At 37.5% G+C, this 14,625-nt stretch overlaps 1 protein-coding gene across 1 annotated transcript; it reads left to right on the top strand.

Annotated features, from left to right (window-relative positions):
- The first annotated feature begins 12,686 nt into the window (after positions 1-12,686).
- Positions 12,687-14,281, top strand: LOC141623024 (uncharacterized). The gene has a single exon (XM_074439055.1). The coding sequence runs from the start codon at positions 12,822-12,824 to the stop codon at positions 14,112-14,114; it is 1,293 nt and encodes a 430-aa protein (XP_074295156.1). The 5' UTR covers positions 12,687-12,821; the 3' UTR covers positions 14,115-14,281.
- The last annotated feature ends 344 nt before the right edge of the window (positions 14,282-14,625 follow it).

The following is a 14,625-nucleotide window of genomic DNA, read 5'->3' as shown; positions in this document are numbered from 1 at the left end:
AAACATTTAAACAGGGTCAGTACTAATCACACAATTTATATAATCCAGTAACACAACAAATAACACAGCTCAAACGGTCACACACAATCACCCACTCTAATCAATCTCCGTCACCGACTGTCCACTGGACCAGCCCTGCCAGTGGGGGACCGCAGCCGTACCCACCAAATCCCCGCTCATCATACCGAGCGATAACCTTGTCCCATTAATGTGCACATCCCCTCCCGTGGCGGGTTCCACGGAGGGCGAAACTAGGGCGTGAAGTCACTCCCGCAAGTGACTCCACTCAGCCGAGAACGCATCTCGAGAACCAGAGATAAACAATCACAACCATCAACAACAATCAATCAACAACCGTCATAAAACCAATACGATAATAATCAGCAATTACACAACACCAACAATGCATTATGGGACTAATACTGAGTAGGGAAACCCAACCTGGAACAACAACACAATCAGACGATCTCAACAGCTGTATCAAAATTCCTCTTTTACGAATCCTCCTCCTAACATATAATCACATAATTACTAACAATCACAAAATTAACACAAATCCCCAATTCCCAAAATTAAGGTTTAAACAATGTTAACTAAATACTATAAAATTGGTATGTAGATCTTACCCTTGACGCAAGGAACACTATGATGCAAAGAACAAGATGATCTGACACTCCTAGCCTTGGGGATTTGTCAACAACGCGACGAGAGAGAACTACGTAACTCCTTTTTCTTTTGAAAGGTTTAGAAAGGTTAAAAATGATGAAATAAACTGACGGAAACCTTTTATATCAAACTCGCGTTATTAGCAAAACCCGTCAAAACAACCCCGTAAAACACACTTACTCGATCGAGTAACTAACGTACTCGATCGAGTGCCGCTTACTCGATCGAGTACCCAACAGGTCAGAAACTATTTTAAAACGCAAAACACACTTACTCGACAGAGTAAGGCCCACTCGATAGAGTACCCAAAGACTCATAAAACCGTGGTATTACAGTCTTCCCTCCTTAAAAAGAACTTCGTCCCCGAAGTTCAACCCATACCCAAAAACAAACATACTAACTCGATCAAGACACAACAACCAACTAAGAACTCAAAACAGAACCCCAACTTATAAAACATGACACCATGAACTCTTAACACCAACTCCACCAACTATTCCTACCTCCACACATCGCTCACGATATCGTACCAACTCCATTATATCTCTCTCGATCCTAACTCCATACACTACCAACACAAACGCTGCTAGCTCCGTAAAATATCATCCACTAGATAATCCAATATCAAGATACTTATAACATCAAACGGAATGTTACATTCTACCATCCTTAAAAGGAACTTCGTCCTCGAAGTTTACTTACACTCATAAACATCATCATGCCACTATCAAAACTCTCTAACTCCTAAACATCATCATCCAACCCTAACCACTATCGAAGTATTCTCACACTCTTAAGCATCACACTGCTACAAGCACGGCCATGACCCTTTTATAAGTATCATCCACAAAACAAATCCCTCCTTTACGCTACGCTAACACTCTACTTCCAATTATATTACAACATGCACCACCATGAAACTCTCTTTTATCGCATCCTACTCCTCTTAAGACAAATGTTACATCCTCGTAACTCACTAATACTAAATCCTTAGCTATATCATCTCATTATCCTCATCACCACCACATGTCAAAGACAACCGCCTATAACCTCATTTCCATAACCATTCCTATTTCCAAGGCTCTCTTACTTAAACAGTTCTCATACTTCAAATCACTCTGCACTCCATCTAACCAATACCACAAAACCCTTAGCATAACTAATACTCCAACTCTTCCACATTACCGCAACACGACATACCTCTCTATAAAAACTATATAAACTCCTATCGTCAAAAGCATAGCTCACGATTCACACTTGTGACGTACACTCATTCCAAATCCTCAAGTTCTTTTCTTTCATCACTGCAAAACTCATACATGACTTAACATGACACTAAATCCAAACACCCTACCCTCACTGTCCCAACGAAATATTATGAACCACCTGCAGCTTTCAGATCATTACCACACATGTTCTACGAATCACTTGCTATGACTATGTGCACCGATGCCTCATCTACAACAAGATCAAATGTACTGTAACAACTTCTGACAACTGTGTCCCATCAACAGAATATCCCTATGCCATGACAACCACGGAAACAAATACACTCTTTTTCATATCATATTCTACCCTCATTCTCAAACTGAAACTGGTAAGAAACATCAGCAAACAAAACAACAGTCTACCTGTTCAACCAAAACTTACAAGGAACAGCAGCAAACAACACAACAATCTATGTGTCCAAACTGAAACTCACAGGGAACAATAACAAACAAAACAACAACTATGTATAACTGATATGTACTTTTGAGTACTCGTATCATAATCATCCCGCCTACTCCACCATAACCGGTGACGGCATCGCAACACCGCCAACAACAGCCACACCGCAGTGCGAAAATACCCGCATCACAACACTAAATACCGTGCCCGGATCACCACCCGAGGCACCACAACCACATCGATAGTCATCACAACTTACACAATCCCATAAGCACTGACTCAACATAACTTCTCGGACAAGAAAAACTTACTCAAATCCACTTTACTAAATCACAAAGCAACATATTATATGAATTAAACAGATAATAACCTCATGAACATCATCCCCTTACCACATCACGGAATAACATATATCATGAATACATACAAGTATAACCAGTCATCCCAGATCAATCAAATTATTACTTTTTGAACTTCATTCCATTAGATTGTCGTACCCAACATATATCACAAACATTCATATAACAACTTTATAGCTATCACACCATACCGCTTCTCGTGAGGTCAGAACCTCACACAAACATTTATACACATCATAGACCCATAATTACATCCAACTAGTCAATCCTGATCACGTAAGTTACCACCTGATAAAAGTTACCTCTCACTCGAGCTTAACTCGTATACCCCTCATAACATACTCTCCCATTCGCATATCCATTACATTTGTCAATTATAATCATACCATTACTATTCAACTATTAGCACTCGCCTCATCTAACCACATCTTATACTTCCTTACAACCATACATATCAATCCGGCCTCTACAAAAATCAACCCCATTAGAATTGCTACCTTTCTAATATACCATCACCCTTAACCACTAGTCACAAACCATAACACTACCACTGCCCGCACATCAAACCTCTTACACTCATCTCTAAACATCACGATTCCTTTCCTACCTTTGGTTAACATCCCAAATAACGAACATCGAATCCATCAACAAAATTACCTCAACATTCTTCCCAATACTATCCTTAATTGTATCATCATCTAACTCTCCACCAAAAATCTCGTATCGTGCAAATACTCCACCAACTCCTTACTCCCTTAATTCCTCGAAACTCAGGATTACTCATGTTGTCCTAAAACTTCTGTATAACCATTAACTTAATTACTCTTGATAGTATCATACATCTCGACCATTCCTTACTTTTATGTCACATAACTTCGGTCAACATTTTTCTCAGCTTACTTTTATCCTTCTTTTCTCTTTATACTCAACAATTCCATTTAATATCTCAACTCCTTATTACTTCTACCTAACCCTTTAGTGCTCCAATTACCTTCTCATCGCTCCAAAACTCAAATCTCATTATTTCATATCGATATCATCTCACTCTTTCTTACCATGGATCTTCTCTTATTATGCTATCACTCACACTTGCCACTAACCTATCCATAAAATCAACGTTCATTATTCAAACAATTTCATTTCATGCCGTTAATTGCCCAAGGAAATCACACATTAGTTTCACCTCTTAATAAACCAAATCTCCCAAACTCACTCATTGTCTACAAATCCACCCCGCGGCATGTCTCCATCTCAGCTCACTATAGACCACCATTCTTCTTCCCTCTACAACGACCTTTCATTACAGATATTCTTAACCAACACAATCTAACCATCTCCCTCCATAATTCTTACACATCTCAAGTTGCTACTATCCACATCATTCCTGTCAACCCCTTTATCCTCACATTCCTTACACTTATATCACTCCTTAGTCACATCCACTTGCCTTTACATCACTCAAATTCGTAACTATATCACTCACCACGTCTCGCAAAACTTGATCCATGCCTCAATCAGCTCGTCAATGTTCTTTTTTTTTTCTTTTTCCACTTCTCATCACAACCACATATAGCTCATCTCCTCCCACCAAACTCATACTCACCATAAGGTGCCACTCACCACCCCATAAAATTGAGTAACTTACGTATCAGGACCAACATACATGTAAAACAATGCATAAAGAAGCAAAATAACAACTTTGAATTAAACATAATATGCAACGAATTCAAAAGATAAGCATATGACCCGAAACATGGGTCACTAGATCGAGTACTGACCACTCGATCGAGTAAGGGACTTACTCGATCGAGTAGGTGAAGGTCAAAAGCACGTAAAACAAATCACCAGGGCTACTCGATCGAGTAACTAGTGTACTCGATCGAGTGCCGCCTACTCGATCGAGTACCAAGGCTACTCGATCGAGTACCCTACGCAATTCTCAAAGATTGTCCGTTTTCGAAATGCAGTCATAACTCACTCATTTCTTGGTCCTTTTGGGCGTGTGACCTATCGTTAGAATCGTAAAAGAACAAGATATCACCTCCAATTAGAATCACATTAAAATCATTTATGCATCTCAAGTTATAACAGTTTAAAGACAACCTCTTTATAATCAAAAAACACAACTACTTGATTTTTACTTCCAAACGACTTAAACAACAACAAGGTAGACAAAAACAACTCAGTACTCATAAAACCAGTATTGCAAATCACATGTTACTATCTTCAAAAGTCAAACAACAACATCCATCATGCACATATATTATTTAACTTATTAATCATGTACTAACCGCAGGCTTTAAATTTTATAACTTTTCGTAACACAAAACATACCCATACATTACAAATCCTATTTCCATGTTACTAACACAACAATATTACAAATCCACTTCATCACATAAACATGTTCATAATCAAGGAATTCATATTCTCATGTAATTGCCACTTCATCTTTTCCAATCAATTCATCTAGTTCAATCACATTCTTTATCTAACAAGCGCATATGATACAACAGTAGACAAGTATAAGAAATCATTATATAAAATTACACACACAAAATTATGTATAATCATATCACATATGAACTTCTTCCTTTTTCCACCACATTGCTCATCATTCTCATACACTTTTCTAATTCCAACCAACATTGTAAACCAACTATCATTCAACATGCTTTCAACCAACAACATACAAAATCACACCAATTCATGCCACACATCACTATATTGGTACACAATTCACAAAATAAACACATAGCGATCCCGACTCATATCCCATGGTTACCGGTTCAAAATTATAGGGCGAGTTCGCGACTTTAGGACGTCTCCCAAGTCTTTGCATTAGCTCCTACAACTTCTACCCCGGGTTCATTTTAATTGACTCCCTATGTTCATTGGATTCATTGGTTACAGGTTTCAGGATCGTCGCTCTGATACCATTTTGTAACACCCCCATACTCCAAAGGCCTTACCAGGACCACTCAAGGCATGGAAGTGCTACCATCTCGGTTACCCGATGCAATGATAATCAAATGACAATGAAGAAACATAATTTAAATAACAAAATAGTTTAAAGTGATTACATGATCAAAACCAAAACCAAAACTGAAATACAAGATTCTCAGACGGTCTACTGCTAAAACTATCAAAACTATAAAACATCGTCTGACATAGCGGAAGACTTCTAGCTGCCACGTGATGACTCATATCAGCTATCCCATACGCGTCATATCATACCTGCTCAATAACTGCTCACCACCCCTGAATGGATCACCACAGTTTTTAAAACATTTAAACGGGGTCAGTACTAATCACACAATTTATATAATCCAGTAACACAACAAATAACACAGCTCAAACGGTCACACACAATCACCCACTCCAATCAATCTCCGTCACCGACTGTCCACTGGACCAGCCCTGCCAGTGGGGGACCGCAGCCGTACCCACCAAATCCTCGCTCATCATACCGACCGATAACCTTGTCCCATTAATGTGCACATCCCCTCCCGTGGAGGGTTCCACGGAGGGCGAAACTAGGGCGTGAAGCCACTCCCGCAAGTGACTCCACTCAGCCGAGAACGCATCTCGAGAACCAGAGATAAACAATCACAACCATCAACAACAATAAATCAACAACCGTCATAAAACCAATACGATAATAATCAGCAATTACACAACACCAACAATGCATTATGGGACTAATACTGAGTAGGGAAACCCTACCGAACAAAGAACACAATCGATTTGTCTCAACAAATGTATCAAAATTCCTCTTTTACGAATCCTCCTCCTAACATATAATCACATAATTACTAACAATCACAAAACTAACACAAATCCCCAATTCCCAAAATTAGGGTTTAAAAAAAGTTAACTAAATACTATAAAATTGGTATGTAGATCTTACCCTTGATGCAAGGAACACTATGATGTAAAGAACAAGATGATCCGACACTTCTAGCCTTGGGGATTTGTCAACAACGCGACGAGAGAGAACTACGTAACTCCTTTTTCTTTTGAAAGGTTTAGAAAGGTTAAAAATGATGAAATAAACTGACGGAAACCTTTTATATCAAACTCGCGTTATTAGCAAAACCCGTCAAAACAACCCCGTAAAACACACTTACTCGATCGAGTAACTAACGTACTCGATCGAGTGCCGCTTACTCGATCGAGTACCAAGGCTACTCGATCGAGTACCCAACAGGTCAGAAACTATTTTAAAACGCAAAACACACTTACTCGACAGAGTAAGGCCCACTCGATAGAGTACCCAGAGACTCATAAAACCGTGGTATTACACAACCGTCTTACGTCTTCACAACAACAACAACAACAACAACAACAACAACAACAACAATAAATCCTCCAACATATATGATACTAACCAATACATGAACCACACTCAACATATCATTATCATCCTCTTAATGATGTGATTACCACTAAACATATTATAATGCAAATGCCCTAATTATGTAAGACTAATTATCAACATAAACATCACATTATTGAAACCGAGTAGAATTAACCTAGCTACCTTTTTGCAATCTCCTCAAGCCACTCGAATCCGGACCGAAACCATCTCAAGGAACCATCTCATCCTATACAAATCACATAATAACTATCACAATACATCCTATACGAATATACACTACAAAGCCCCTTATTATTACCCCTTAATTACCCCTATTACACATACTAATCACTAATTAATTACCCATAACGAATTCCCACAAAAGTTAAGATTTAAAGACTAGAAAAAGATAGATCTTTACTTACTAGATGAAGGAGATGAAGATGAAGGTGGTAGATCTTCTAATTCAAGCTAAATCCCAAGTAGAAGGTGTTTTTGAGGGTTTACAGAGAAGAGAGAGAGAGAGTTTGGAGAGATAAGGAGAAAGGTGGAAATGATTTTAGGGTAGGGGAGAAAAGGTGTTAATCCCGTGTTTCTGAAAACTGCGTCACTCAACCGAGTGCCGAGTCCACTCGGCCGAGTAGCACTCCACTCGGTTGAGTGTACTCTTCAGTCTTCACTCGACCGAGTGGACCCACTCGATCCGCTGCAACACCACACGGTCTAGTCCGGGTCCAGTGTAAGACTATCCTTCCCTTCCGAGTGCTCTCTTATCGGTCTAAAGGTCCTCTCACGCGTCCCAAGGTCTAAGTACGGGTCCCACAAAAGTCGGGTATTACAAAAGTATACATAGAGGACGATTTATGTGAGCCATGTATCGGCGGAATTGGACCCGAAAGGTTGAGGTTGCTCTTGTGGTAGAGATGTGGTGGTCATACGGTGTTTGAAGTGGGCTCAGGTTTCAATGGTGAATTGGGCTTGTGGTGGCAGGAGATGGTGAAAGGTCGTGTATTGTTTAGTGTTGCTGGTGTTGATGGTTCAGTTTTGGACCGAATTAAACTCGGGTTTCATTTCGAGCTCGCTAGGTTAGGTACAGCTGGTGTGCGAGCCATGTCAGATACTAATTGGAAGTTCCACCATGGCGATGTACAGGGAGCAACGAAATGATGGTGGTTACTGAGAAAATGAGAGGGAAACATAAAGAATAGAATAGATGCGGGGGCAAAATCGTCACTTTATTGTTTTTTGCACCTGAAAATGGCATTGGGGGCAAATTATAACCTGAGCTATTAATTGCGATGTAAATTTTAAAAAAAAAAAAAAAAAATTGACGTGAGAGTAAGTGTAAAAAAGTGGATTAAGCGTGAGTGTAATTGATAATTTACTCTAAATTATATAGTATAATGAAATTATATTGATTTATCTACTTAAAAAGAAGTCCATTGGTTTCTGGATTATATATATAGTACTAGCATTGGTGCCCGACCCGCCCGAGTTACCTCTATTTAGCATTAAAACTTATTTTTAATTAAATAAAACTGTTTTAAAGTTGCATAACTCATAAATTTATCATTGATATATTTTTTTCTATGACATATTTTAAAATCACGATAAAATAAATTATAAGACAACTTTAATACTCCTGCTATTGATATTTTACTTAAATCGATTGCTTAGCTAATTGTTCATATATACTTTCTTTTTTTGTTAGTATTGTTACTCTTATTACATTCGTTATTATTGATGTTACTTTCAGTACTCTCGCCGTAAATATTGTTACTTTCACAGCTGCGACATTAATATTGATAACTTCACTACTTCCGTTGTTATTTCTGTTACTTTCACTACTCCCGCTCGCAGCTAATATTGTTACTTTGACTATTCAAATGAGTGATTACTATCGTATTATTATATCCAATGTTACTACAGTTCTTTTCACTACTAACGTAACTATTTTTACTATTTAAACATGCAATTTTAAGAGTCTTATATATTTATATAAATATATTACATATATGCATTAAATCAAATCAAAATAATTACGGAATATTATATTTTTGGAAATATAGTTTAATTTATTTATCTTTTAATAGTTTCCAAAATATAACATACTTATATTATAATTGTGTATGTTGAATAATTAACATCTTTATACTAATTACTGCCATAAGTGGGCCATGTTTATTTTAGGGAAAATCACTATATTCTGGCGTTTTCTAAATTTATATATTTCAACCAAAACTATATAATATTTACATTGAAGTCCCTTGGTCAGGTCTATCACACAGCATTATCGATTAAAACTATATAGTATAATTAATTTGTATAGATTTATATAATTACATTGAAGTGTCTTGATTTCCGGATTATATATATACTAGGTTTGGTGTCTGGCTACGCCCGGGCTACCTTTATTTACCAATTTTATTTTCTACTCCCTCCTAGTCGCTCATTTCTTCCCTCTTACCTTTTTCATGATAGTCGGATTTTCTTACCTCTTTCCTTTTTTGGAAGGTTTTCTGTGGTCCAAATTCATTTGCATGTGAGGTGTAGGGTTTTGTGTGGTTTAAAATCATTTCTTTATTTCTTGTGCAAAATGGAAGGAGGAAGAAATGAGCGACTAGGAGGGAGTATAAAATATGATTCTCTAAATTTGGTTAACACATACATTTACAATTTAAATTTTGAATTTATGATGAGATGTAAAATTAATCAACAAATTATGAGACATGTTCACCACTCCCGCTGTTAATATTATCACTTTTACTACATCCTCTGTTAATACTATTAGTCTATTACGTTCACTACCTTTTCGGTCAGTGTTGTTTCTTTGATTACTCCTACTATTTTTACAGTTAACCCGCTAGTTTTCTCAAAATCATATATTTAAATAAATTAATATTTTCCTAAAATCAAATTGTTAGTTAATTGTTCATACTCTCTATGTTGTTCTTACTGTTACTTTCATTTTATGTGTTGTGATTACTACTATTGTCACTTCTCCCGCCGTCATTATTTTTTCTTTCAGTACTCCCGCATTTATTATTGTTAATTTCACTACTCTCGTTGATGTTAGTATGACTTTCACTACTCTCGTTGCTATTATTGTTGCTTTTACTATTCACGTGGGTGATTACAATCATATTAGTTCATTATCTAGTTGTATTACTACCCACGTGGGTGATTTTCAATGTTATCATTGTTGTGGTATGGAGGGAGTATTTACTAAATAAATTACAAATCTAATGAATTATGGAATATTATATTTTTTGGAAATCTAGATTGATTTATTTATCTTTTAATAGTTTCCAAAATATAACGTTCTTATATTATATTTGTGTATGTTAAATAACTAACATCTTTATACTAATTACTATCATAAATGTTGTCTGTTTATATTAAAGAAACTCACTATATTCTGGTGTTTTAAATTTAAATACTTCAACTAAAACTATATAAAGTCCCTTGTTCGGGTCCATCACACAGTGCTATCGATTGTATAGATTTATTTAATTACATAGAAGTTTCTTGAATCCGTTTTTAAAATAATACTCAAAAATAAAGTATTTGTCGTTTTGGGTCGGTTTTGAAAATATTTATCAAAATGGTGTCCACGTAGGTTCGAGTCTTCAAAACGTAAAATACGGCGTAAATTATAAGTTAGTAAGAAAATCCGTCGTAAAATAAAAAGACACGCCACTACGAATGACGGGTTTTATCTAGTAAACACGCCAATGCCATTGGCGTGTTTGTTCAGTTGCAATGAAAACCAAAGCTTTGCTCTTAAAGGATACTGTAAAACCTGCAACTCTTAAAAAAACCAAGTCAAAGTGTAAAAATCAACCATTCTCTTCAATTCATCCTCTCAACCTCAAACTACTTGACCAAATAAAAGTACCATCACCGCGAATCAAAGTACCATGGCAACCATCATCTTCCACTTCATATCTCCATCTACTGTTAACTTCCACAACAAATCAAAACCCCTTACCTTTTCATAAATCCGGACACCAGACCAGGGGCGAACCCAGTAGGTAGCAACGGGTAGCGGCCGCTACCCCAAAGTAAAAAAAAAAAATCAATTTAGACGCTGCTCTTTCGCTACCCCAGGTCTGGCGTCAAAGATAAGTAAAAGTAAAGGCATTATTATTTCAGGAAAAGTAATATGGCACAGCGGTAAAACATTGGTAGTCGAAGCAATAGGTTTCGTGTTCGAGGCTTGTATTACTCATAATGCCATTCTTTTTTTCTCTATCTCCATTCAGTAATTTTAGTGTACGATTGTTTTTTCCGGGTAAATTAAAATGCGGCTATTTTTTGGTAAATAGTGACCATTTTATGTTAGATAGTGACCACTTTAAAAAAAAATGGTCATTTTCTAGTCATAAAAAGCGGTTACTATTTCTCCAAAAGTGATCACTATTTACTAAAAACTGGTCAAATTTTTTTCATCGCACATATAACGGTTTATACTAGAATTTGCGATCTCCATTATATTGCGTACTAGGGAGTATTGACGTCTTTTTTCTATTTTACCTAATAATAATGTTTGTTATAATGTTTAAATTTTTCTAAATCGTGTAAAATGAAGATAAGTTGTCGAATCATAATGTGAAAATCTTAAAACATTACAGAGCAATGGTTAACCGTACCTTTTTTGTATCACAAAGCTATATAATCAAAATTATAGTCGAAAAATCAAATAAAGGTAAATTGTGACTTAAAAAATGAGTTTTAAGTTAGTATCGATTTCAGTTCATCATTTGATTGTTGGTTGTGCGTTTATTTTTGAATTTTAATACGTTCAGCACGGTTTTTGTTGGGTAAGATCCGATCTGAGACAATAGTAGAAGATGAAGAGAGGTGAGAGACTGATTTATTCATGCATCTAAATATCAAATACACGCCATTTGCAATGGCGTTTGTGTTACATTAGACACGCCGGTCCGAATGGCGTGTCTGTTTTGCTGCACTTTCTGTCAGTCTAACTTCCATTAAACACGCCATTACTAATGGCGTGTTTATTCCGTGTTTTAGGTTTGGAAAACCCGAGCCTACGTGGACACTATTTTGATAAATATTTTCAAAACCGACCCAAAACGACAAATATTTTATTTTTGAGCATTATTTTAAAAACGGACTCAAGTTTCTTGGTTTCTGGAATATATATATACTCGCTCCGTCCTGGTCAATTGTTGTCCTTTGGTTTTGGCACAAAGACCAAGGAAAGAGGAAGAGACCAATTACTAAATGACAAGTGGAACAAATTGAGTATCAATGATCAAATTGTTCGTTCATCAAGTTCATTCTTAAAATGAAAATGATAACAATTGACTGACACACCCTATTGACCCTAATATGGAAAAAGACTACAAATGACCGGGGACAGAGAGAGTATATATATACTGATATAGTATTGATTATTCATTTATTGTTGTTAATAAATAAGAAGTAGATTATATCTTTCTTAATAATGAGAATTGTCACATATAAAACGGTCTTACACAATAACTAACTACGGTTCAACAATGAATCGACCGGAGTCACTCGAATCGGGTAAAACATTAGGAGGTGTATTTTGGACCATCCCAACATTCATCATTTATCTGACAACGCCCGTGACACTCCTCAGACCTCAATCCCCACCACTCCCAAACTCTTGTCCATTAATATTCCCTCCTCCATTATTATTCTTCTCAATCAAAATTCAAAACCCACAAACTTTTTCACACTTTCACCAACTTTCATTCAAACTCCACAGTCCACCCATGAAAACCCCCACCCCCACCCCTATCCCACTAATCCTCCTCCTCCTAATTACACTCTCCACCGTCATCCCACACACAACCTCAAAAACACACTGGCGCGACATCCTCGTACTCAAACAACTCAAACTATCCATCTCTCCAACATCCATCCCTCCTGCCTCCTGCATTTCAACATGGGACTTCACCTACGACCCCTGCGACCACCTCTCCTCTGACAAGTTCACGTGCGGCTTCACCTGCACCACCCTCGGTGGGGCCCAGAACATCTCCCGTGTCACCGAGCTCGCTCTTGACTCACCTGGTTACTCTGCTCAACTCGCTGCCGTTACCTGGACCCTCCCGTTTCTTACCGTACTCGACCTAACCGGTAACAACTTCTCGGGTCCGATTCCGGATTCGTTTTCCGGGTTGACCCGATTAACCAAGCTGACATTGTCTCGTAACTCGGTATCCGGTCCGCTTCCTGGCTCACTGGGTCGACTCAACTCGCTCGAGGAAATTTACCTTGATAATAATGCTCTTGTGGGTCCCATACCCCGGAGTTTTTCCGGGTTGGTCGGGTTGAAGCGGTTGGAGCTGCAGGGGAATAAACTCGGTGGCGAGTTGCCCGACCTGAGTCGACTCAGTAGCTTGTATCTTATTGATTTAGGGGATAACTCGTTTTCCGGCGGGTTTCCGACGAGTTTACCAGCCAGTTTGGTAGAGGTTTCGATGAGGGGTAATAAATTAAACGGGAATTTACCGTTTGAGAGTGTGGTAAAATTGGGTTTCTTACAGGTTTTAGACTTGAGTTATAATCAACTCAGTGGGTCAATCCCAGCGAGTTTGTTCACTCGACCGAGTCTCCAACAGCTCTCACTCGCCTACAATAATTTCACGTCAATCGAGGTGCCTAATGGTTTTGGTGCGGGTATGGATCCGGGTTTGATAGCGGTAGATTTGAGTTATAACGAGTTAAATGGGGTTTTACCGGGGTTTATGGGCTTAATGCCGAAGTTGTCATCTTTATCGCTTGAGAATAATAAGTTGATGGGCTTGATACCGACTCAGTATGCTTTAAAGACGGTTTGGCCCGAACCAGGGATAGCCCAGTTTGATAGGCTGTTATTAGGAGGGAATTATTTGTTTGGGCCGATACCGGATCCGTTAATGAGGATGGAACCGGGTTCGGCCCGTGTTAATTTGGTGGATAATTGTTTGTTTATGTGCCCAATTACAGTGTTTTTTTGTCAAGGTGGTGATCAGAAGTCTTTGGTAGAGTGTAGGAATAATATTGGGCCTGTTATCCCGTGAGCAAATTTTTGGAAATTGATTTTATTTTGCCTTTAGGGGAAATCAAAATTTCCAATTTCCAAATAATCATTTGGAAGGGAGGAAAAACCGAATATTAGTCCAGAAATTGCTATGTATTAGTGCTGTCGATTTTTCTAATTCGTAATTAAAGCTTTCTCCATCTCAAATATGTACATTTTCATGGGATTCCGTTTACTTCACTGATTATTTAAAACCTAATCTCACCTGTTTTCTCAAAAGAAAAAAAAAAAACTAATCTCACGTTCTCATCTAAACAATTTTTAGGGAGACCGAACGAGTTTTACATGCATCACAACATTTGCAAGTGCTCCAAATGTAAATATTAAGAGATTTTTTGAGCGAAAATATTCTTAAATGAATTAAACTTGACTAACTGGTATTGAACGGTACTGAATTGAATTATACTCCATAATAAAAAGTATAAATATATCAAATTAAACTGTACTAGATGTAAAACGAGCCCAATTCCTCTCCATTTCCTAAAAAGAAA

The sequence above is a fragment of the Silene latifolia genome, chromosome X, assembly GCF_048544455.1.
Source record: "Silene latifolia isolate original U9 population chromosome X, ASM4854445v1, whole genome shotgun sequence".
Classification (NCBI taxonomy): domain Eukaryota; kingdom Viridiplantae; phylum Streptophyta; class Magnoliopsida; order Caryophyllales; family Caryophyllaceae; genus Silene; species Silene latifolia.
The sequence above is the reverse complement of the archived record's forward strand: the minus strand, read 5'-3'. Positions and strand labels throughout refer to the sequence as shown.

Excerpts from the sequence above, each read along its gene's own strand:
- LOC141623024 (XM_074439055.1), top strand. The coding sequence starts at position 12,822 with ATGAAAACCCCCACCCCCACCCCTATCCCACTAATCCTCCTCCTCCTA.